Genomic DNA, 26,931 nt, shown 5'->3' with positions numbered 1-26,931 from the left:
GGAAAAATAGTATCTATTAAAGTTAAAACTATCATGAAGGTATAGTAATAATGATTTTAAAAACCGTCATGGGCATAATTTTTATAAAAATTACTTAAGATTATTTTCTGCATAAGTAAGTAGAATGGTGACCAGCTGTTCTGCCACTCCCATACCTAGTTTAGTTTTACCTTGGCTTCTGTCTCTGCTTTCTCCGATATCAGTGCTGGTAGTTGCGATTGTGTCTGCTAAAGCCATCAAAGACATCTGCTCCATCCGGCTGAGTCCTGGTAAACTAGAATGAAGTAAGTGGCCAGAGAGAACCTGAGCGTGCTCAGGACCAAAGTAAGTTGGACTGTATTGTGAAAGGTCGATAACCCTGGGCTTTGTGTTTTCTTCATCTGTCTCTAACACGTGATTATCAGTCATTAAAGTTGGGATCTGAAAAAGCTCATCATAACTTTCTTTTGACAACTGGTTTGAGTTGTTTAAAGTACTTTGATTACTAGATTTCTCTAAAGACGCATAACAGCTATCGTCATCTGCTGCAAGTAAGGCATATAAAGGAAGCGGAGGGACAGAATCTATTTCTGTATAATCTGTATTTTCACTTTTGTTGAAAGCCTGGGGATCTCTGGTAGTGCTTCCACTAGCACTGATGGTGAGAGATCTAAGGCGGCGCTCGTGGTTGGATTCGGCTTCATTCAGAGCCACAACCTCTCCAGCAATGCACTTGACAAGGTGCGACAAGATGGCCTTTGCTCTCCGAACTTTGCCAAGGTCCATGAGTTCTAAAAGCTGCAAAGGATGGTACTGAGGTAAAGTTGGGGAAAGAACATGAGCTGCTTCAAAAAGACCTGAATCTTCTGTGTCCACAGAAGGATCAAAGGCAGTTCTCTTTCCACAGATTTTCTGTGCAAGGCTGGTCATGGATCGAGTCAGAGTTTTCTTTGGAGGATGTAATCCAGAACTTGATGAGTTACTCTGTTTTATTAAACTTATTATAGATGGAGTGCTCCCATTGTAGGACTCTGTGACAACGGGTTCTTGTTTAGAAGATGGCTGCCACTGGGAATATACATGCATTTCACAGTCCATGCCTACCACCAGGATGCCATCCCGGACCCATGACAAAGAAACAGGAAAAGGTGGAGAGCCTTCTACTGAAGAAACCAAATCCATACTTCTTAATAGCACAAATTTAGAAAGAGGCACAGCTTTAGTGCTTTCCCAGAGAGGAAATGCGAGGCTTTCCTTACCAGCCTGTTCTTGTACCTTGCCAGCCAGGGGTCCATACATAAAAAGTTTTGATCCAATTCCTACAGTGAGGATATGAGAACCATCCTCTCTGGACATCCAATCTAAGTGAACTAAATGCTTTGTGTTGGATGTGATACTCTCTTTACTGGAGAAATACACCTCTTGCTTATTGTAAGCCACTAAGTTGCTATCAATACTAATGCCAGAATCTAACACTGTATTTAATTCGTCTAAATGAATTGTCTGTTCAAGGACCCAACAGGAACCTCCTGTAGACTCACATTCAAAAATGCTTACATGCATCAAAAAGTCCTGAGAAGACCTACTATTAGATGCAGGCTGCTTATAGGCTACTGCTAACCGATTTGTATGTGCACAGCTAACTTCTACAGGCCTACCAGGGACGGTTATACTACTATTGCTATGAAGTCCATCCTCAATAAGTAACGGCCATTCTTCCCAAATGTATACAAGATCCATTTTTCCATTCTTCAATGTGGCAGATTCTCCATCTGTTACTCTGCATCTCCAGAATCTTACTTTCTCATCTGAGCACGAAGTCGCCAATAAATAAGGAGCACTGCACACAGGATATATGGAAGAAGAACTCAGATGTCCTAAAACAAAAATGATCTATTAACAAAATGTCAAATTGGATAAGTATTTCTGTTTTCATGTACTAAAGGTTTTAGTCTTTGTACAAACTCCTGTTAACAACGTGACGGCCTATACTCAGTTTAAGAGTCAACAAGATCAGTAAAATGCTTTTAAAGATGTCAAAAAGGTATACATAAAGGGCAATATTACCAAAACCGAGAACTGGAAGAGAACTCTGAGGTGGTCTGCTTCAATTCCTACATTTAATAGGTAAGGACCTTTGACCAAATATGTGATGTATCTTACACTAAATCAAACACAAGCTAGAATGACGCAGAGTTAGAAAACCTGAATTCTAATGCTGGTTCTCAAGCCAGTAGTCTCTCTGCTCATTTTATATATTAATATGCATCTCATTTTAAAGATACCAATATATTTTTAAAACTGTATCAACATTTCCTGGCTCCTTCTCTTTCATCTTTTTCAATACAATTTTGTAAGCAGCCCATGCTTACTGAAGTACTAGGTGAGCCCTCTGTAACTGATGTCTATGTGACATTACTGATGCTGAGAAGATTCTTAAGTGGGACAAAACATTTGCCATCCTTAATGTAATGACACACTTTTAATTTCCTAAACCACTGGCAAACTTCTTTTTCTTCAAGATGGTAGTGATTATTTTAGGTTCCTAGCCACAGGGTCTCTGATGCATCTATTCCACTCTAGGAGTCTAGAGCAAAAGCAGGTATACACAAAAAGTAGACAAATACGAGTGGCTATGTTCAATCAAACTTATTTACAAAACAGGTAGGTAGCCCATAGTTTGCTAACCCATGAACTAATTACAACATAGAAATGCTATATAGGATATCTATCATATTTTAAAAGCATTTCAACATAATTTTAATAAAGTTTTTTTTAAGTCCTCAAGGAGGATAGCAGTGTTGTGAAAGGACACAATTAGCATTGTCCGTTGGTATCTCTGAGCTGAGTACAGAGTAGCTGACCTTCTTAATAGTCTTGATATTAAAAAAAAAAAAAAATTAAGACTAGGAAAAATGCTTTTTCTCTATGCTATTTTTTGCCAAACAAAATGAATTTCTCCGTTTTCGCTAGAACTCCTACTCTTCTGCCAAACTCAACTTGGGCCAAAGTTAAATAAGAGGGCTGTTTTTAGAAATATTTCTCTTAGATTTCCCATATTATTTTAATTGGAGTTCAGTAGTGAAGATCCAACTATTCTGGGTAAGGGAACAGTTCTTAAAATTGTGTCTATACAAACATCATTCTTTTTCAAACTTTTTCTTTGCATTAATGCTTCTTTCAGTAAAATATATGAAGAAACAAAATTAAAAGTTATTAGAACAATGTTAATACACCAGCTCCTAACTTCACCAATTAGAAAAGTACTTGATAATGACATGGCAAACTGTAAAGCATTCCAAGTCATCAGTTCAAAAAATGACAGAGAAGTAGAAAAGACCAAATGCACACTGTGACTATGAAACTCAAAGAAGTGGGTAATAAAAGGTGATTTTGTCTTGGTTTTCCTGATACCCTAGAATCATGGTTCTTCATCTATTGTATGAATTAGAATCACCTGGGACCCTTGTTGAAACAGCCTGTGAGGTGCACCAGCATTTGTGATTCAGTACACCTGGGAGGGTGTAGACCAAGAATTTTTATTTCTAACAAGTTCCCAGATAATGCTGATGCTGCTGGTCTGGAGATCACATTTTGAGAACCACTGCTCTAGATTAAAGATGATAAATATTACGAGGAACGACCCACTCAAAATCCCTCAGAGCACACAGCTCCAGGCAGCCATGACCAACATTACCAAAGTTGGCAAATACGGCACAAACTTGTTACTATCTCTGCCCTGGAAACGCTCAGTTTTTCTTCATAAAGACGTCATGAAAATTTGTTTTGGAAATCACTACTTAATGCTACAACTCGCTGACAAATGTCAGACATCTGAAAACATAATGAGAACGTAAGTTTTCAGTTTAAGGTAAAGAGAGTGTTTCCATTTCTGCTTCCATGTGCATTTAAGAACAGGTAGCTATGCCTCTTTTTAAATACCTTACTGAATATTCATAGATTCCAAAGTTTGAGTAGTCTCTTTTTACAAACTTTACAAACCTGCTGATGGCTTAACACTTATTATCTCAACTCCTTCTGGCAAATTCAATTCTTGGCTATAAACCATTTCTGAAGACAGAGTTAACTTGCTGGTACTCTGGAGATTTGCTCTGCAAGCCTGATACTTCTGTGAAAAAGGAGACAGGATCTTCTCTGGAGAAGATGAATAATGTTCTTCTGGTTGCCAAACCGCTTCAGTTATTTTTGTATCTACTTTTTCATCTATAAAACATAAGAAAAGAACCAAAAACCAGGGGGAAAGGGGGAATCCCTGTAAGTATTAAAATTACTACATTTTATAATCCAAAAGCCTTATAAAAGATTTTAAAACATACTAATATGATTTTTTACAATAAGAAAATGAGAGAATCAGTTTGCTTTTTAAATTAATTGAATAAACTACAGTTACCTTCACTCAATAAGAATAGCTTTAAAAAATATGCAGTGAACTATCTAACCACATATAATTTGTTAATTTAAGCCTAAAGTTAAAAAAAAATTAAAAAGACTCACCTAATGAGACAGGAATAGACTTTAAATGTAAATTCCACATGTGTAACAATGATTGGTTGTCTTGGGTGCACTCTATTACAATTAGGTAGAATTTCTCAGAAAATCCATTAGGTGAGCTGCCTGTTGGTATTAATAATTTTCACTATTAACATGGATAAATGAGACAACTTATTAAATACACCAAGTTAAAATAAGTGAATTAAAAAAAAATTAAAACCCTTACCTAAAATTCTACGTAGAAAGTAACATTATAGAGTGCAATCAACTTTTTTACCACATGAATTTGTATCAACTTGAAATTTTAACAATTATATGTATGCTAAGCTTAAATTTCATCTTTGAATTGACAGGCTTAAAAAATCACATATCACAGTCATCACTGTCACATCATTCACATAGGTTACACTATAGTAAGGAAATTTCTGAACAGAGACGCTGTGACATATACTTTAAATGAATACATCATGGGGTGCCTGGGTGGCTCAGTCAGTTAAGCATCAGACTTAAATTAAGCTCAAGTCATGATCTCACAGTTCCTAGGTTTCAGACCTGCACCGGGCTCTGTGCTAACAGCTGGGAGCCTGCAGCCTGCTTCAGATTCTGTGTCTCCCTCTCCTCTGCCCCTCCCCTGCTTGTGCTCTGTCTCGCTCTCTCTCTCTCAAAATCAAATAAACATAAAAAAAAATTTTATGTTTACTACCATGATTAAAATTGTGTTGCCAAACACAATTCAAAGTAAATAACTTCCATAATGGAATGATCTATTAATGATGCTTAAGAACCAAACCAAAAAAAAAGTATTTATTTAATTATTCATCATATTATTTAAGAACATTTTTCTTGGTCAAAACTCCATGATTTAAGCAGCGCATAAGCTGCTCAAAATAAACCAAAAAACTGCAACTAAAATATAAAATCAGTGACTCATTATTAACTGAAATAAAATGGACCTGGTTTAAATTTTATCCAAGTCTTCTTGGTTACAAGCTAATCTTATGTACAAAATCATGTAAAGAAAAATTATAGAAACTATATAGACCATACAGCATATAAAAATCAGGAAAAAAACCACACACAAATCATATTGTGTTACAAGACTAAATGAAAAGGTAGCTTTGGTAACGTGCTCCAGGTGAGTTAGGCATTTAAAGCACAAGAATTTAGGGGAGGGAAAGGATAAGGGATAATAACTAAAGACAAAAGATCAGAGATCAATCTATTTCTGATAATTTTACTAACAAGAAAGAATGTTCTATTAATGAAAGTATCTGTGAAATATTTCTTCTCTTTTTAACATTACAGCAAAATAAGGTGAACATTTTGGGTGTTTTCTAGAAAACTACAATAACGAAGATAATAGCTTTTGAGTAAAAGTAGAATTCCCTGAATATTTTAAGAAAAACTAGAAAAAAAGACTTAAAGAGAAAACAAAAGTTAAAAATTAAAGACTCATAGAAAAGAAAATGCTGGAATAGATTAAGATCACAACAAACTCAACCTTAAGCATAAGAGAGTAATTTCTTTTAAAAACCTTAGAGAGATTTGGATCGTTACAATATTAATGTTATTAATATTTTAAGATACGAAAGGAATCAAAAAGAACATTTTGTTGATATAAATAACCCTTTATCTTGTACCTGACATCTTTATTTACCAATTTTAGTATCTTTCTATCCTTATATTCAGAACTTACCAAAGCACTGTGTTGTTGCACAGTTCATGAATTCTCAGAGAAAATGACAGACTAAGTGAAAACAGTGGTAAGAAACTAGATATTCGACATAACAGTGCAAAACTCAAAAGAAAAGGAAAATGGAAAAAGGTAGAATTAAGAAATAATGCACAAGAGGAATAAGACAAATAATCAGGAACAAATATAAAATGAAAATAATATTACTTGAGGCTTAATAATGGACTTTTAAAAGCAACAGGCACAAAAAACCAAAACCAACAAACAAACAAAAAACCCGGAAAACAAAAGCAGCAGGCACAAGCTGTATGTATGGTTCATGTGCAAGGAAAGTCATTTCCGAGTTTGGTTTGGCTCCGTATGTGAAACTGATGACCAAGAGATTTTAGTTTCATTTTGTTCTATTTTCCTTTACACAAAGTAACAGTTAATTCTGAGTGTAGGAGTTTAATATAATTTTTTTAAATGTTTAACTTGAAAGTATTTAAGGCAGTCTTTATAATTTGAAGTTTTAAGCTACTGCTTTAAAATTTTTTGTTTTAATGTTTATTTTTGAGGGAAAGGGGCAGAGAGAGAGGGAGACAGGGAATCCAAAGCAGGCTCTGTGCTTTTTTAATGCAAAGTCCAATGTGGCGCTTGAACTCACCACCAAAGGACCATCAACCAACTGAGCCACCCAGGCGTCCCTACACTACTGCTTTAAACTGTAGGTTTCTAAAAGGTCAGGTGTCCCTATTACCCAAATTGCTGGTGGAGGACCCTGTCCATGCAAAGAGTACTCATACATTTATCATAAAAAACATTTCTATTGTGCTTTTTAAAAAATGTAATTGACAAACCCCTTTAATGTTTTCATGTTTATATCCAGGTTTAAGAATTTAAAAATACTGGTATTTTTTTTTTATTTAAAGAAAAAAAATTTTTAATGTTTATTTATTTTTGAGACAGAGAGAGACAGAGCATGAACAGGGGAGGGGCAGAGAGAGAGGGAGACACAGAATCCGAAACAGGCTCCAGGCTCTGAGCTGTCAGCACAGAGCCCGACGCGGGGCTTGAACTCACGGACCGTGAGATCATGACCTGAGCCGAAGTCAGATGCCCCAAAAATACTGGTATTTATATGCTAAATAATACCAGAAACCTACATAGGAAAATTTTAAGTTCACATAGATGGTATGAAATACTATATCAACTTATCTTCATTAACTGCTTAATATACTCTACATAATATTTCTCACTACATAAAAAAATTATTCTTTACCTGCATCAGACAATATTCTGTCTTTTCCCAGACTTTTCTTCTCGAGGTTATTCAAAATGAAATCTTCTTGAAAAACATGAAGCAGCTGGGTTTTTCTGCCTTGCTGAATGTAAATAAATACCAACATATATAAGTTGACATATGTGTTATTTACCTAATGCTAAGTGGCCAGAAGAATAATACTTACAAGTTTGGTAATGGGATCTAATGCGATAATGCATCCTGGCCTGGCAGTTGACTGCTGACTTACTATGTTAAACACTTCACCAACATATTTCTGTTTAAAAAAAAAAAAAAAAAAATGGATATCTCCTTTATTAAACAATTAAATTAAAAAATAATTAATAATTAACATGAAATTTCAGACATAGAAGAGAAATAAGTTCAAGTGGGGCTAAATAAGTCCCTAAGTTGCTCTCATCATAAACATTCTGGGACTTTACCTTACCTAATTATGTTGGAATGAATAAGAATTATGGCTCAGTTGGTACAGAGAAAAACAAAAGCAGTGTGCGGTGACTGCTAGGGGAAAGAATATTTCACATCTATAAATATGAAGGACTGACTTCAATCTCATGGAAATATTCTAAGAATCAATGCTTTTTGGGCATTAATTAAAAAAAAAATTTTTTTTTTTTTAACGTTTATATATTACTGAGAGACCAAGAGAGACAGAGCCTGAGCATGGGAGGGGCTAAGAGAGACGGAGACACAGAATCCGAAGCAGGCTCCAGGCCATGAGCTGTCAGAACAGAGCCCAACGCGGAGTTTGAACTCACAAACCGCGAGATCATGACCTGAGCTGAAGTCGGACGCTTAACCAACTGAGCCACCCAGGTGTCCTTTCGGGGATTAATTTTGAGGTAAGAAAGATGGAGCTAAAGAAACAAGCTGATATATTATGTCTATATGCCGATTTCTCAAGCTACTTATGTCCTGACTACTCTAGTTAAGGTCACATTGTTAAATTTGATCTTCAACACACTTAATCTATGAGCAGCATTTGATTCTGGTGATCACTCCCTTCTTGAACTGTCTTCACTCGGCTTCCACTATACACCACATTTACCCTACTTTCAACAATGGCATGCTCCAGGGTTCAATCCTATCACTTCTCCTTTTCTTCAGTGATCTCATTCAGCTCCATGCTTTTAAATTTATATTCTGACAACTACTCATTTTATATCTTCAGACTGGGCTTCCCTCTAAACTACAGACTAGCTTACTAGGTCTCCTAGGTGTCAAACAGTCATCTCAACATTAACATGTCCAACACCAGGCTCTCAAAAATCCATGCTCTTCAAAATCTGCTACTTATACATTCTTCTCAACTCAAGGTCATTCTATTCTTCCTTGTGCTCACACACAAATGTGGGGCATCATCCTCTTTTGCTCATACAAGCCCCAATCCAGTTCAATCTTGCCTATTTGATGTTCAAACCACATCCAGATTTGTCCAATTCTTTTTTTTTTTAAATATAATTTCTTGTCAAATTGGTTTCCATACAACACCTAGTACTCATCCCAACAACTGCCCTCTTCCCTGCCTATCACCCACTTTCACCTCCCCTGTACCCCCCAACAACCCTCAGTTTGTTCTCAGAATTTAAGAGTCTCTTACGGTTTGCCTCCCTCCCTCTCTGTAACTTTATTTTTCCCCTTCCCCTCCCCCCTGGTCTTCTGTTGAGTGTCTCGGGATCCACATATGAGTGAAAACATATGGTATCTGTCTTTCTTTGCCTGGCTTATTTCACTTAGCATAATACCCTCCAGTTGTTGCAAATGGCCAGATTTCATTCCTTCTCATTGCCAAGTAGTATTCCTTTGTATACATAAACCACATCTTCTTTATCCATTCGTCAGTTGATGGACATTTAGGCTTTTTCCATGATTTGGTTATTGTTGAAAGTGCTGTTATAAACATTGAGGTACATGTGCCCCTATGCATCAGCACTTTTGTATCTTTGGGTAGATTCCTAGCAGTGCTATTGCTGGGTCATAGGGTAGTTCTACTTTTAATTTTTTGAGGAACCTCCACACTGTTAAGATTTGTCCAAATCTTACCATCTTTATCACTACCACTTGCTACCATTACAAGCCCCTTTGAGACTGTCTCTTGGACTACTATAAAGATTCTTGGATTGGCCTGATTCCACTTCTGCTCCCATGTCTAATGTGTACAACAGCAAGAGAAATCCTTTCAAAACCTAAGTGAGATCATATCAATCTGTCAATGGTTTCCATGTTCTTCAGATTAAAAGCCAAAGTTACCAAAATGGGCCATACAGCCCATTGTATGATCTGGCCAGGCTGATTTTCCAACTTTATCCCTGACTACGTTCCACATCACTTACTCAGCTCCAGTCACAATACCCTCCTTGCTGCTCCTGTACATACCAAACATGCTCTGATCTCGGCATCTTTGCACTAGCTGTTCCTCTTCCTAACATACTCTTTCTCTAAATATTCACATAGCTAGCTCCTTCATCTCCGTCAGATCCTTTCTCAAACGGCACCTTCTCTGTGAGGCTTATCCTGACCAGCCCCTTATTTGGCATTCTCCACTACTTCTGCAACATGGTTTCTCTCCACAGGATTTATGAATATATTTTTACCTTTTTTCCTATAGCCCTTCACTAGAATGTAAGCTCAGATTTTTGTCTGCTCTCTTCACATCTAAATTCCCAGCATTTAAATAATACCTGAAAAATAGAAGGCCCTCAATAAATATGCGTGTTTCTCCTATAACACTCTTGTATGTGTTTTGAAAAACCCTGCATTCTGAAAAACCACACATTAAAAATAACTTAGGAAAAAAACAGGATTGGAGCAGACCAGTGACACTATGCAATTATATAACTAGAACATTAACAAAAACGTTAACTGGTAGCTGAGGAGATGGCTTGAATTCCCTGAACAATAAGCTCAGTGAGGTTGAAGGTTACCTCAGGGTTCATTTAAAAACACCAAAGCCAAGAGTGGAAATGCTGGCTTGCTGGTGGGTTGCTATTAGCTGTGTAGAGGAAGAAGCACCACCTATCATATGACAAAGGCTTTGTGAGGAGTTAAAAGGACAATAACTGAACTGCAACGAAGTTGAGAGCTTTTTTCTTTCGTGGTTTAAGATTAAAATTCTACTGCTGCTACTCCAGCTCCCAGTGTCTTGAAAACACTATGGGTGAATCAACATAACTTCCACATTTATCCTGCCAGTCATCCTCATTCATTTCTGAGCAAAGAAGTATTAGAGAAACACATATTGTAGGAAACCAGACTTTACTTTTGGAATGAATAAAAGAAATGGTTTCTTTTTAAAGAAGCTAAGAATCACTATAATGGTACCTTACAAATGTGAAAAAAATGAAATAACTAGAAAATATACATCTATTTACTACAAATTATATGTCACAATTCTAGAACATGCCCAATAAATATAAATTACTTATCTAAAAACATCATACTATACACTTAATTTTAAAAGCCATTTACTTACAGAAATTTCAGGATTGGAAAGCTCATATAGAAGTTTCTTGGCATCAATAACAGCTTCATATAATCTCAGATACTGCCCATCACTTGCTACAAAGCATGCACTAGGAGAGTTGCAGTATGCACCTAGAAAGTATTTACGGACACTTAAAATTTAACCCTTAAATAATAATGTCAGAAAATCTAAATCTCTTAAATAAGAATTAGAAAGCTCACCTAGACAGTAGCTGGGTATAAGAGTGGGCAGCCACGCCACATTGGAAAATGCAGAAACATGTAGAGAATTAATCCGGGCCAGTTCAGAAACACCTCCAGAAAAAGACAATGGCCCAACGGGATCAACCCTCCAAAGAATAAGCTCACTATAAACTGCATTGGGATCCTGAAATGTCACATCAACGCTGCTTTTATTCTGTTGTGCCAAAGAACATTCTTCAATATTTACGGGATCATGAGGTTGCTTTTGGTTATCGACATCCGGTGTCCTTAGTGCATTATGGTGTGAGGTCGTCAGCAGTAATGGTAATACTGAATGGCAAGCTAAATCGTTAAGATGAAACCGATGACCACAATATCTGGATTTATGAGAAATACTGAGAACTGTAGAAAAAGCAGATTCTTCAGCAAAACTGACCAGCCACTGATTCAGAGAGCCATCAGCATGCTTTGAAATCATCATAACATTAGGGGTAAAAATACTTAATTTTAAACTATTAGTTGATTTACTGTGACCAGAGGAGATTAGCATTGATGTGGACCGCGTGAGACTAGAAGGTTTTTGTTTTCCTTGCTGAATAGCCAAGTCAACATTCTTGGTGCAGGCATACATCACTATGCTTTTACAGAGAGAGTTTGCATCACCTGTGGGGAAAGCTACAGGAATTCTGGAAACAAAGGACACCTAGAATTAAGAAAGCAAGCATTAGAACGTATGAAATAATAAAAAGAGGTATTACAAAACAGTACCCACATTTAACAAGAAGTAGCTCTCCAGAGATCGTAATAATAGTACCTGTACTTGACGAAACATACCAGGCTGGTATTCGTCCAGCCAATCCACATGCCAAACCAGCAAAGAACCATCCATGGGATGAATACTGAATAGCATGTCTGCATTTTTACTCCATTCAGACAGAAGTACTTCAATCTGATGATCAATGGCAGCGGAGGGTAATGGTACAAAACTTGAATTTGGTGCCATTTTATCACTGCCCAATTCCTTTTTTTCATGATTTGCTTTCAGATCATCAACACCATCATCCATTTCTATGAGCAAAAGAATTCATGACCCAGTAAGTACAATTAAGCTATTACTATAAATTAAGAAACACCCTTGTAAATACATTCAAGATTAAAAACATAAAGGCTTTCCTATAAGCAAGAAAGTGGCTCCTTTTTAAAAATAACTTTGCTCCAGGAATATAAGACCATTAGAGTTAATTCTAGAGGGCCTATAGGACTGACTCAGTGGATTAATGGTAGAGTACTAATACTGGACTAGAAAATAGCGAAACTGGTTGTACCACAATTTACTCAGAAGTAAAACATACTACTTGTCTGGACCTTAGTTTTTCTCACAGTAAAATCACGGAGTTAGAACTGGGGACATAATTCTGGGCTGAAATATATTATTGGAATGCAATTTGTATTTTCTTCATAATATTAGATTTTTAAAAACGAGTCCACTGTACTAGTGATGCTCTAGGTGTATACACTCATAACTGATAGGACACCTTAAAGAAACTATTTTAAAGGAATACACTTAAAGTGCAATTTCCAGATCTCCTTCAATAACACAGGTAACTAAAACTGCTATACTGAACTATTAAAACAGGTACATATGCATATTGTGACCTCTATTTCAAAAATCCTGGCCTCTACTCTTGGTTAGGAAAATAGAGCCGTTCTTAAGAGAGACTCAAAAAATGGTAAGACTGTTTATCAGATTTAAAAAATTTGTTAAGACATACAAATTATTAAGAAAAATAATTTAACAGAAAAATAAGCAAAGAGCAGGAAGAGGCATACCACAGAAGAGCTAAAATAATTCTATTCAATTTGCCTCAAGAAAATGACATGTAAAACAAGATGCCATTTTCCCCATATCAAGTGGCAAAAATATTATGAAATATAATGAAAAGCTCCAGTGTTGGCAAGGATGTGAAAAAAGGTTATGTGGATCCATTAGAAAAGGGTATTATAAACACTTCTGGAGGGTAATTTGGCAAAAGTTATTGAAGTCTAAAATGTCCACACTCTCTGGCAATTCTGTATCTGGAAATCCTCTTATGTAAAAATTCACAGGAAGATTAAAAGATGTGTCATTGTACCATGATCAGTATAGTGAAAAATAATTTAAATCAATTTAAATGTCAATCAAAGAGAAAATACTCAAATTTTCTCTTGATATGGAATAATCAAGAGCTGGTAAAAATCATGAGATGGAAAAGGGCTCATCAGTGAATTTAAAAAGCAAGCTGCAGGCAGATCAGTGTTTTTGTTTAAAAAATGAATACCTACAGCACAACTGAAAAAAACAACCATATGTATGTTTGTATGAGCACAGAAAAGAATAGATCTTGGAAGTACACTCATCACTCATACAATATCCAATTATTTTCCTAACTGTACTGTTTGATTTCTTTTTTTTAATGAGCCCATACAACCTTATAATCAAAACAAACCTTTTTAAAAACAGAAATATTTATGAACTACAAACTGTAGCAGAGATGGCTAGCTACCCACCACAAACTCATGCTTCCTAGTCCTCAGTATAGAATGACCACCCAGTCAGGGACTGCATGGGCCTTATGACTAGTCTTTGCCAGTTAAATTAGAATATAAATGGTTTGTGATATGTGCCAATTCTGAGTTAAAGATGTTGAGAAACAGCTAAACCTTGTCCCCCTCCGAAGACTCTTCCAGCTCCCAACCTACCTGAGGCTGAATGCAGACTTTAAGGCCCTAGTACAATCACCTGAGGATTTCATTAAATTGCAGATTCTTAAAGATGGTGCATTTCTAACAAGCCTCAGGTAATGTCAATGCTACCAGGCCACAGGTAGTCCTTTAAGTAACAAGGTCCTAGGGGCTGACAAGAGCATAAGTATGGAGAATCCTGAGCCTCTATCATCCCATAAAAGAAAGCCACTTGCAACAGGAATGTAAATGAGCTGGATTATTAAATGAGCTACTCCAAATCTGTATTACACCACTGAAATTCTGAGTTTCTGACAGGAGCTAGTTTTAGCCAAATATAGACAACTTAGCTATTCTCAACAAAACTTGACATTTTTTTTTTTATCCTTGTTAAAGCTTTACCTTCATCAGATTTTACATCTGCCTGATTAGAGTCTTCTACACTGGGCTCAGAAGATGGCTGTTCAAAACTTTTTCTAAGTTGCTGTAAAAATACTTCCATGGACAAAGTAAAATGCAACTCTTTGTTGTTCAGCCAGTGTACCACAAAAGGCCCACTCTTCTCATTATTGTCACTTAGACTTAGAGATGTGATAGAAGGAAGAAGTGGAATGTCTATAAAGAACAAAACACATCTATCATTCACAATATTCAGGTCTCATATTTTTACTATTAACTATTACATTTATCTTTACACTTTTGTAACACATTTTAAATAAGATTCCCAATATAATGTTTGCCATGATTATTAGTAACAACAGCTTTAAATGATAAATTTAACATGCCTATTATAAAGGAAAACAATTATGTATTCTAGGTCCTATAGCATAATTTATATACACATACAGATATTTTCTTTATTATCTTTTTTAATATGAAATTTATTGTCAAATTGGTTTCCATACAACACCCAGTGCTCATCCCAACAGGTGCCCTCCTCAGTGCCCATCACCCACTTTCCCCTCCCTCCCACCCCCCATCAACCCTCAGTTTATTCTCAGTTTTTAAGAGTCTCCTATGCTTTGGCTCCCTCCGTCTCTAACTTTTTTTTTTCCTTCCCCTCCTCCATGGTCTTCTGTTAAGTTTCTCAGGATCCACATTAAGAGCGAAAACACATGGTATCTGTCTTTCTCTGTATGACTTATTTTACTTAGCATAACACTCTCCAGTTCCATCCACGTTGCTACAAAAGGCCATATTTCATTCTTTCTCATTGCCACATAGTATTCCATTGTGTACATAAACCACAATTTCTTTATCTATTCATCAGTTGATGGACATTTAGGCTCTTTCCATAATTTGGCTATTGTTGAAAGTGCTGCTATAAACATTGGGGTACAAGTGCCCCTATGCATCAGCACTCCAGTATCCCTTGGGTAAATTCCTAGCAGTGCTATTGCTGGGTTGTAGGGTAGCTTTATTTTTAATTTTTTGAGGGACCTCCACATCGTTTTCCAGAGCGGCTGCACCAGTTTACATTCCCACCAACAATGTAAGAGGGTTCCCGTTTCTCCACATCCTCTCCAGCATCTATAGTCTCCTGATTTGTTCATTTGAGCCACTCTGACTGGCATGAGGTGATATCTCAGTGTGGTTTTGATTTGTATTTCCCTAACAAGGAGCGACGTTGAGCATCTTTTCATGTGCCTGCTGGCCATCTGAATGTCTTCTTTAGAGAAGTGTCTATTCATGTTTTCTGCCCATTTCTTCACTGGATTATTTATTTTTCAGATATTTTAATTCAAAAAATATTTTCATTAAGAAATAAATCTGTGATTTGTGGATAGTTAATAGGAAAGTGTCCTTAATTTACATACAAACTGGTAAGAAATCTCTTTTAACCTAATCTACCAAAAAAAATTCCATCAATATGATGTCAGAGGAACAAGTGATATATTTATCTTGATTTTAACCACTTTTTAATTTAGAGACTGACAGTAACTTTTTAAATGATGTATCTAACTCTAAGTGAGATAATTCTGATTTATTAGCATCAAGATTCAAGTTGTAAAGGAGAAACTGAGATCCCTATCTTGTACTCAAGGAAGGCATTTAAGACAAACGAACTCAGCTAAAAAAAAATTCTTTCTTGGTAGTACTTTTCATCTAATTGCTAAATTAAGTATACTGACGTACAAATTCAGAGTAGAATGTGACAAATGATAGTCCCTAATTAACATAAAGGTGAAGAAAAATTTGCCTATCATATTAAATCAAACCTAAATCTAGATCATGCAGATATCTGCTAAACAGTAAAGGCTACACTGGATTCACAAAAGGTTAACAATTTTCCACAGAACAAATTTATTGATTTTTTTAAGGGAGAGATAAATAATTTGAATTAATGACCTGTGTCAGACACCAATGAAAACAGTATTACAGAGGATGAATAATAAAATAAAGAATAAAAAAAACCTTTCTCCTATGCCTTCTGCTGGAGGCAAATTCTATGAGTTGACAGATATATCCAATCCAAGAACTGTGTTTATAACTGTACATTCATTACTGTAATTATCTGATTAGCATCTATCTCTTCTCTCCTGATTATATGCTTCATGAAAGCAAGGATCACATCTGTTTCTATTACCACTGTACCTCCAGCTCCTACCATATCTCTGGTTGCTATAATGGCACAGACCAAACACTCAATAAAAGTCTTGAGGTACTATATTGCCAGTCCTACTAGCCCTAGGTGCATATATATTAGTGTCAGGGAATGCGAGAATGCCCTAAGAATCCTAATGAGTATGATTGTCTGATTTTCAAGCAACAATCAACACAAGAGAGATCAGCAATGCCTCTAGGAGATCACAGACCTAGCTGTTAAACACACAAGAAGGAAAGGCTAATGGAGGCTTTTAACAGAAGCATTCTGGGTTAAGACAAAACTTACATTTCTTCTGTCTCCTGACCTCAAAGAATTTCATTAAAGCCATTTTTTTTATGAGAGATCTTCAGGGAATGGGTATTAAGAGAACATTCTCTACATTCTCTTCCTTTATCTATGGATGGGCAAATAAGGGAAGCTCTAAGAGTTTGGCCTTGAATAACAAACACAACATTCAGAAAGGTCATTCCAAAAGGTCTGATGTGGGAAAAGAAGATCTCCATGGTGTCTAATCTAGCTGCTAATAATATTATTTTGCTTTGATTTGTTATATACATATGGCTTTTCATTAAGGACCTACACTCTAAAAGAAAGGTTTTAGAGTTTTTCTTATTGGAAGGTCATCAAGGAGATGCTACATTGAAACTTAGTGTTTATTTTTCTGTAACAACTCAGACTTTTCCATTAAAGCAAGAATCCAAGCTTTCTTTATTCTCAACATGTTGTCCTTCATTCAGAAGAGACTTTCAAAACTATTCCAGTGATCTCAGAGTTGCCTGTGGGTATTACAAGCACTGTCAGTATACGTTTTTTGATAAAGGTAATCGTATTTTCCAAGCCTAGGTAATGTTTTCATAAAACTAGTTCAGTTTCAGGGCCCCTGGGTGACTCGGTCGGTTAAACATCTGACTCTTGATTTTACCTCAGGTCATGATCTCATGGTTTATGAGACTGAACCCCACGTGGGGCTCTGGGTTGGGAGCTCAGAACCTGCTTGGGATTTTCTCCCTCTCTCTCTACTGCTCCTGGGCTTGCACGTTCTCTCTCTCAAAATGAATCAACATTTAAAAAAAAATAGTTCAATATTGTCCCCTTTCATTTTCTTGGCTCATGAATTATTTTAGAGCTGGGACTGTTGTTAACCAAATTTGTCAGCAAATACTCTTTACTCCTTCTGTAAATATCCCTATATTTAACTTACCAGAGCACTTCTCACTTTGATTCAGGTAACTAATGAACCATATTTATTGCTATTTTTCCTTGAAGAATGCAATAGTACAGCAACAACCCAGTAAACTATATGAAAATAGGTTTACTTTATGCATAAGGGTATCTGCAAATATACAAAAACTCAATAGGGTTTATCTATGGCGGAGAAGGACTAAGGTACAGCACAGGTGAAAGGAGGCTTTCACTTTTCACTTTCTGTACGGATGGTATTTACCATGCACAAATACTGTTTTTAATCTTTTTCTCAGTAATATTCTAGTTCTGCTTTAAATGTCCCAACTGTGACTACTTGTTTTTTAAACTCACAGAAAATATTTACTGAAATGATGAGCACTTTAATTTTAAAATTCAAAGATCCAGATATCGTAGATCTTTTAATCTAACAGTGCATTATCTCACTAGTAAGATAAGTTTAATTCCCATTTACAACTTCTATATACTTATGCCCTATTTCTGGAATGTCTCCTAAAATCAAGCATTAGACACAAGGGTTTTATTTTAACAACCATACAATAGTTACAAAATACTACTTTGTGGTGTTAACCTGTTAAGTTTTAGCTCAAATCTCAACTTTTTTTTTAAGCTTTATTTATTTTTGAGAGAGAGAGAGAGACAGAGTGTGAGCGGGGGAGGGGCAGAGAGGGAGACACAGAATCTCAAGCAGGCTCCAGGCTTTGAACTGTCAGCACACAGCCTGATGCAGGGCTCGAACGCACGAACCATGAGATCATGACCTGAGCCAAAGCTGGACGCTTAACCGACTGAGCCACCCAGGCGCCCTGAACATCTCAACTTTTGAATGAACTAAATAAGAATCTCAATGACTACCAAAAAAATTTTTTTTTTCAGAGAGAGGGAAGGGACGCAAGTGAGCGAGGGGCAGAGAGAGAAAGAGAGAGTGAGAGAGAGAATTCCAGGAGGGTCAGAGACAGAGAGAGAGAGAAAGAGATGTGGGCCTCGTGCTAACCCAATGAGGGACATGAATTCATGAAATGCGAGCTCATGACCTGAGCCAAAGTCAGATGCTTAACAACTGAGTCACCCAGGTGCCCTATGACTTCTTAAGATTTTAAATCACAAACCAAGTCATAGCCTTAAAAAGCAAACAAGTAAACAAAAACCTATCCTATGTCATTACTGAGCTGGCTATAACAAAGTTAGGTGAACAAGTCACCTCCAATTTTTTACTTATTCAAAACTAGAAGTATAACTTATTTGTTACCAAATCAACTTACTCAATTTCCAGGAACATTTTTGGAACAGTGTTCTCTTACCTGTGGCTGGGTTGATGCTGGCTGCAATATGAAAGTGGCAAAGTGCATTGGCGTGCAGTGGAGCATTCCTGTGGACACGATGAGGGTCCTGCTGGTGTGGCAGGTATCCAGTATGTGCTACAAGGGCAAGTGATCTCCTCCGACCTCTGCGAAAATGTCTCAGGTTGACCTGTGTGAATAAAAACAAAGTAAAACCATCATTAAAAGTAAAACAATCGTTACATAATGATTGCTTGACATTACATATACTCTGTTTCATTTTTTAATTCTAATTAACTTTCAAGTACAGTATAATTACAGCTATATTAGCTTCAGGTGTACAATATAATGATTCAATGATTCTATTGGTTACTGAGTGCTCCTCATGATTAAGTGTACTTTTAATCCCCTTCAACTAATTCACTCACCCCTCAACCAACTATCCTCTGGTAACAATCCATTTTTTTTTTGTCTTTTTTTCTTTGTTCATTTCTTGTTTCTTAAATTCACATGAGTGAAATCATATGGTATCTGCCCTTCTCCGACTTATTTCATAACACCCTATTTCAGATGAGTTTGAATGTACAAATATTTTTCAGTACTTCTGTGCAGCAAATTTGAACTTGAAGAATAAGCTTAGAACTGCCTAATTTCTTTTAACCAACAAACAATACTTTGCGATTTTTATTTGGTTTATTTTCTGATAATTAATTAATTTTATAAAACAGAACTTTAACAATGTGTCTGTGGATAATGATTCTATGTGTACTGTTCCCTTTGCATCCACAGTTTATACCCTATGACCACAAAGCACTGAATAGTATTACCATCATACATTAGGATGTTATTCCATAACTTGCAAAGCTTTTTCAGATATCACTTCATGTGACCCACAAGGCAGACAGTGCTGATTTTGTTATTCACATCTTTCATATGATATAATAGTTTCTACAGAACCCAAAGTCACCTAAACATAGAACAAGAGTCTTCAGATTCCTAGTCAAGAACTTCTTTCAGCTATTATACATAACCATTCTATTACTTGTTTAGTCTCCCAGAAATATATATTTAATTATATTCTGAGCCCTGAGAATACTCTCCAAGTTTGAAAAATAGTTGTTCCATAATCATACAAAGCATTCAAAGATAAATCACTTCAGAACACTTTGTTTTCAATACCAAGAAAATGGGAAACCGTATTATTAGTCTATGTTCAATTAGCCTACACATTAAAAATTTACTTTTACTTTTCACACTACTTAGTAAAATAGAATCTGACAAACTATTCTTTTTTTTAATGTTTATTTATTTTTGAAGGAAGAGAGACAGAGCATGAGTGGGGGAGGGGTGGAGGGAGGGAGGGAGGGAGTGGAGAGAGAGTGAGAGAGAGAGAGAGAGAGAGAGAGAGAGAAAGAGAGACACACACAGAATCCCAAGGAGGGTATGGGCTCTGAGCTTATCAGCACAGAGCCTGACATGGGACTCAAACTCACAAAACTGAGATCATGACCTGAGCTGAAGCTGGATGCTTAACTGACTCAGCCACCCACATGCCCCTCTGATAAACTATTCTAATCATTCCTATAATTATGACAAAACACCCCAACCTGTGAACAGCAAATATATATATATATGCATATATATATATATAAATTATTTTTACAGTCAAATCTTTGCATTCTCAGATTTTCATTTACTTTGTTATTTTAGCTAAGTCAACTGTAATCTTTTTGTTATCATTAGGTAACTTAAGATTAACTTCATAATTGTAAGTACTTTTATGCTCTAGGCAAATCCTTAAAAATACTTTTTAATATTTATTTTGAGAGAGAAAGAGCATGAGCAGGGGAGGGACAGAGAGAGAGAGAGAGAGAGAAAGAGGGAGGGAGGGAGAGAATCTCAAGCAGGCTCCCCACTGTCAGTGCAGAGCCCAATGTAGGGTTTGATCCCACACACCGCAACAAGCTCAGGACCTGAGCAGAAATCAAGAGTCAGATGCTTAACTGACTGAGCCATTTAGGCACCCCCTTAAGAATATTTTTTGAATGAAACAAATTATAAAGTTTTCTGAGAATCATTTTCCTAATATACATATATGTCTTCATACCTAACCATATGACTTTGAATATTAACTAGGATGAATGTTACAAAAAAGGCAATGTACAAGGGGTTTTAAAACTTGTAGGAAATAACATCTAATAAAAACACTTACATCTGAAGCATTTTGAATTCGTTCTTTACTAGAAGAATTTCTTTTGAAGTTATTTGTTAAATTAATTGGTTCGGTCCAATGGCTGCAGTCACCTCCATAGAGCAAACAATCATTTGGTAAAAAGGTCTCTACCCAAAGACGACATACATTATCTTTGCAGCAAGTCAACAACACATTACATACAGAAGCCCTGAGGAATAAAAAGATTTTAGAGGCAAACATATAAATTTCGTACAGTGTAATATTCTACAGTGTTTCTGTAATTATTTAAATGCACACAACTGGAGTACCAATGAAGAAATGTCAATATACATTTATGCAATATATTTAGTCAAAACCATTAAAACTGAGTGGGTATTTGATCTCATCACAGCAAATGCCTGCTAACCTATTTCTTTTCTGCTTAGAATGTGGTACTTCTTGTTTTAAGAATCTAAAATTCACTTACATCCAAAGAACAAAGACTGAGATAATGCCATAATCCCTCAGTCAATAAGCAAGGAAAAACACATTTTCTTTAAAAATTTTCTGATTTATCCATTGAATGGTTACCATTTGAATTCTTTCATAATGCTTTATTTTTGCTTTCTGTGAAGACTCATTCACACTGGTCACTAACAAGCTACACTATTTAGTATACTTATTTTTCTCCATGCTTAACATATTCCAAAAGCAGTGAAGCACAAGAGAAGAAAAACCATGATAAAATAATTAGTAGCCACCTCCTTCCTTATTCTTGACTGTCAGTGAATTTACTATCTTTCCACTCACAAAAGCAAAATCAATTACATATATATTAATAAACCCCATAAGCATGAGGAGTTCAAAGGCTGAACTCATATCAACAAAGACTACATTCTATTGAGGAACTCCTGCAAAAAAAAAGAAAAAAGGAAAGTAAGAAAGAAAAAGTCACAATATCTTGTTTGTAGTAGACACATACTCAAACATATCAGAATTAAAAAGAACAATCAGTACAAGGCTTCTATCAAATAACTCAGCAAGTTAAAGAAAAATAAAAAGGAAATCAAAATTTTGTGTAGTAGTCACTTAAACGTTATCTGCTTGATTAAAAAAAAGAACAACTATAAAGGGGAAGAAAAAGGAAAACTGTGTATTGTCTGGGTTGCTCTCCCCTTCAGCTTCCCTCACCTCTCCCTTCCCCACCTGCTTCTCTGTCTACTCCTCTGCCTTTCTCCCCTTTCCATCCACTCTCGGGCCTCCCTCCCTGTGCCTTCTACCACAATTCTCTGCTTCTCAGCCTTGCTAGGCCATTCTCTCTTTCCACCTGCCCCCACTTGCTAGGGCACCTCCTTCTTTCCTTTCTGAATTCTGTTTTCCTACTCCTTTCTCCTTCCTCATGCTTCTCCTTCCTTTTCCATTTTTTCTCCATCCTCCTCTGATCTATCCTCTTTCCTTGTCAGCATTTCTCTCTTGTTCATTCGCATCCACAAAGGTGGTGACAATGAGATTAAAAGGAGGCAATCAGAACAGAAGAAAATACACCAAAGGCAATAGGAAAAGTTAAAGGTTCACAGAGCCCATCTGTAACCGGCAGAATGCACAGGCTTATAAAGGAAGAGGAGAAAGTAGTAGGCTGAAGGGCTGAATAGAGAACAATCAGAAGAGGCATTAAGAACTTAGGCAAAAGCAACAAAACAAACAAGATACACAACTCAGAAGCATAGAGAGGCCTTTGACCTAGGAGTGTGGTGGCCCCAGGTGACTCTCCTCAAGATACTAGACCTTACAGACAATCAGTATAAAGAGGTGCCAGGTAATCTAAGAGAATGGAAGAAATTCCCTGCTCTGTGTGAGGCATTTCGCTAGCAGTATGTCCTTTCCTCACTTTGTATCAGGGTAGCTCATTTGCTCATATTCAGGTATAACCACCACCCCTCAGTAAAAGGTATAACCACATGGAAGGCAAGCATGTGATAGGTAAGTGTCTATGACACCTGTGACAGCTACAACAAGACAGTGTGTCCCATCTTCATGTAACAACAGGCCAATTGTTGTTTTTGCAACTAGTTATCTAGGGAAGGGTATACAACAAACCTTCCACTTATCCTACATTCATCGGTGTTTAGTGAAGAAGTATATGCTCATTACAAACACTTTCCCGTTCTTTTCTCTCAAGCCAGCAGTACCCTTGCACAAAGTATTACCATTTGGCTGAGTATCTGAATTTTACGTGAAAAACAAAGCACCTGTATAGCCCAGTGAAGATGCCGTAACAGAAAGAGCAATGGTTTAGTTGATAATGGGATCTCTGTCATTCTCAGAAGGGGTCAGCCTTCCTACCACATACCTGCAGGCAGCTGGTAAAACAAAAATGAAACCTAAAAGAGCTCAGGGAGATTAGCTGGTTCGTAAATGACATGGACCAAAAGAAAAATTCTTGAGACGTCTAGAAGATACTGTAACAAACAGAAATTCTAGTCCTATGCCACAGTTCCTGCACAATGTAGTTGCTAAGAGATAAAACGAACACAAGCAGAAGGAGAAATTGCTATGCCTCACTGGCGTTACTAGGCATTCGTGACAGCCCAGTGCAAGGCACCTGCCTCTGCCTCCACCACGATCCCTTTTACCAACACCGAGTGAATTAGGTCAGGTACAGATGTGACTGTCCTCTCTCAAAAGATAAATACTTCATAAGCCTCTTTTTCAGTATTCTGGTGGTCTCACCATGTGCAAATGAAAACACTTGGATGTATCAGAAGAAATCAGCCTCCAACATGACGTAATCTTTATGGTTTGCAATGACAGCTATTTTTATTGTGGCCATTTGCAAATTTTATTTTTTTTTAATTTTTTTTTTTTTTAACATTTATTTATTTTTGAGACAGAGAGAGACAGAGCATGAACGGGGGAGGGTCAGAGAGAGGGAGACACAGAATCTGAAACAGGCTCCAGGCTCTGAGCTGTCAGCACAGAGCCCGACGCGGGGCTTGAACTCACGGACCGCGAGATCATGACCTGAGCCGAAGTCGGCCGCTTAGCCGACTGAGCCACCCAGGAGCCCCCATTTGCAAATTTTAAAAGGAGAATTAACACATATCACAGCTCATTACATTCTGAACACATTTTTGTATATGTGGGCAATGGTCTCAGAGGTACTGTAGAGCAACAGTTCACCAAGTGAAGCTGGAGTGAGCTCTTTTGCCAACAGTACAGACTGTCCACACCACTCTCTCCCTTAGCACACTCTGCCACATCCTCCTGACACTACTGGTCCTACAGTGTCCTACTCCTATGCTTGGTTAGCCTGGATGGCTGGGGTAGGAATAATGGTAACTACTGTACTAGAAAAGAGCTCAAAAGATCAGGTATAACAATGATGGAAACACGTCATCATACATTTGTCCAAATCCATACAGTGCACAACACCGGAACTGAAACATATTCTCAACGATGGACTTTAAGGAACAATGTGTTGAGGTAGGTTCATCAGTTATAATAAAAATACACTCTGGTCGGGGAGGCTGATAATAGGGGAGGCTATGCATGTGTGGGTGCAAGGGATAGATGGGACATTTGTTTACCTGCCACTCAATTTTGCTATGAATCTTAAACTACTCTTTAAAAATGTCTTAATATACATTTTTGGGAAAAAAAAATCTGGATATACTCTGCTGGCTCAAAAGAGCAAAACTAAAGTCAACAAATGATCCAGGAACCCTCCCACAGATCAGTGACAAAAGGTTAAGGGAAAAACTGTATTGTTCCATGGTGTAACCAAATTGAAAATGGCCATCAAACAAAAAGGGATTTCTACTTATACTTAAGTAATAGGTCTCTGTACCTTACTAAGTACAGGCAAAAGCTCAATGGGTTATCCAGTCTTGCAAGAATAAAGAAAAGAAAAGAAGTTATTAACAGGTGTACTTGTGCATGATTGCATAGATTAAACTAATACCTAATTCAGAGAATACTAAATCTTTTAACTCACTCTCTTTTCCATAAAGATGTTAGATACCGTTAAAGAAATGTTTGAGGCCTTGTGTTATATCCTCTCAATAAAGCAGCTTAAAAAAAAAAAAGGGAAACCAGAGGAGATACACAGAGAAGGAACAAGATTAGGGACTGAAACATGGAAAGGTCCATGTAAATGGCAATATAGAGAAGGACTAAGAGACAAAAGAACTGGATACTTAAAGAGAAGAAAAGACGTACAATTCTGTCACTTATAGACATGTGAGATGGAGATAAATTATCCTTTCCCATGGCTCTCCTGTGATGTGTCAGTCATAGCTGACCCATGGCCAGACATCTGCAGGCCAAGGATTATCTGATATTACTAAAATCTTCATAGGCCAAAGTCCTATAGCTGTGGATTCTTAAAGCGAGAAGAGCACTCAATGTCACAAAGATGATGTTCTCTTAATACATAGATAAAATGACTAAATCGCTGACCTAGGCATATATTTGCTTGTTTTACGCCAGGAAAATCCATTTACAGCTCGAGGATGGGCCAGATATATAAAGGAAAAGTCCATTTCTCCTTGGGATTGTTTTTCTGAACTTTTATCCGGAGAGGTAACAGCTGTCCGCCAGTTTTCTACATTATACCATACCTTTAAAAGACAGTCATCCTAATGAAAAAAAACAAAAATAGAAAAACATTCACATCAGAATTAATTTAAAGGTTAAGTCAAACAGCAAAATTAAGAACCTTCTCCCCACTTACAGGAATTTAGGGGTGTGAGGTGTAGTTGGCACAGAGGAACTGAGAAGAAAACCTCTGATTGAAACTTTTCTATTAGCGAATCGTGCTCTGAGAATTAAGGTATGAATGTGTATATTTTGCAAGGAATGGATCAAGGAAAATGCTAGTTACCATACAGGAATCACTGAGAAAAGATTCACGGATAAAGGGTTTATTTTCCCACTTAGACAAATATCAAATAAGAAAGCATTACCACTAGCAGGCTTACGAGGACTGCCAATTTTTTTAAACAAAAGTTTTCATGAAGTATCATGTGAACGTTCAAAGAAAACGTTGAAGATAGTAATGATGAGTTAACAGCTACTACTATATAAGATGTTCCAAGTTTATTTATTTTGAGAGACAGCCAGAGAGCTAGAATGTAACCAGAGGAGGGTCTGAGAGGGAAGGAGATAGAGAATTCCCAGCAGGCTCCACAACGTCAGTGAAGACACAGCGCTCCATCTCACAAACTGAACTGTGAAATCACGACCTGAGCCAAAATCAATAGTTGGTCACTTAACTGACTGAGCCACCCAGGCGCCCCAAAATATTCTAAGTACAATTAAAATCGCATCTGCTAATTTGGGAAGCATAGATAAAACAAGGGGCACTACAATGTACCAGGTTCTGCTTTTAAACTATAATTGCACTTCCACTGGTAAAGTCCATCAGAACAAACTCCATTTCTCTCCTAATAAAACCTCACTGAAGATTTTGGGTAGCTCACATCTTGGGTCTACAGAAAGGTTTGAACCATGAGAACAATTAATTTCAGACAACTATGTGTATATGAACTGTTTGGAGATCCAATGATTACAAATAAAATAATTCCAAGGAAAAATATACTGCTGGGACATCAGCACAGCAAAATATGAAAATGGTTACAAATGTCCTCTTAGAAAGTTGGTATATCCTTATATTTGCCCAAAAAAATTAATTACTTGCCCCAAATCAAAAAGTTGGTAAATGGCAGATTTACATTCAGATCTATCTTTAAGTCTATGTTTCAATTATACCATACTATCTTTTAGAACAATAATAGCCCGTTTTCACTATATTTT

General features: G+C 36.7%; 1 protein-coding gene across 8 annotated transcripts in view; it reads right to left on the bottom strand.

Annotated features, from left to right (window-relative positions):
- Positions 1-26,931, bottom strand: part of DMXL1 (Dmx like 1) — a 135,511-nt gene that overhangs the window by 73,296 nt on the left and 35,284 nt on the right. For all 8 annotated transcript variants that reach the window (XM_045486595.1, XM_045486552.1, XM_045486566.1 and 5 more), the window contains 12 exons: positions 25,576-25,754; positions 21,157-21,346; positions 18,966-19,134; positions 14,256-14,468; positions 11,947-12,200; positions 11,151-11,835; positions 10,939-11,060; positions 7,633-7,722; positions 7,446-7,548; positions 4,495-4,614; positions 3,982-4,203; positions 171-1,856 (listed from right to left, as the gene is read on the bottom strand). In XM_045486595.1, coding sequence (XP_045342551.1) covers positions 171-1,856; positions 3,982-4,203; positions 4,495-4,614; positions 7,446-7,548; positions 7,633-7,722; positions 10,939-11,060; positions 11,151-11,835; positions 11,947-12,200; positions 14,256-14,468; positions 18,966-19,134; positions 21,157-21,346; positions 25,576-25,754 — 4,033 coding nt within the window. The remainder of the gene's footprint in view (positions 1-170; positions 1,857-3,981; positions 4,204-4,494; positions 4,615-7,445; positions 7,549-7,632; positions 7,723-10,938; positions 11,061-11,150; positions 11,836-11,946; positions 12,201-14,255; positions 14,469-18,965; positions 19,135-21,156; positions 21,347-25,575; positions 25,755-26,931) is intronic.

Source organism: Leopardus geoffroyi, chromosome A1, assembly GCF_018350155.1.
Source record: "Leopardus geoffroyi isolate Oge1 chromosome A1, O.geoffroyi_Oge1_pat1.0, whole genome shotgun sequence".
Taxonomy (NCBI): domain Eukaryota; kingdom Metazoa; phylum Chordata; class Mammalia; order Carnivora; family Felidae; genus Leopardus; species Leopardus geoffroyi.
The sequence above is the reverse complement of the archived record's forward strand: the minus strand, read 5'-3'. Positions and strand labels throughout refer to the sequence as shown.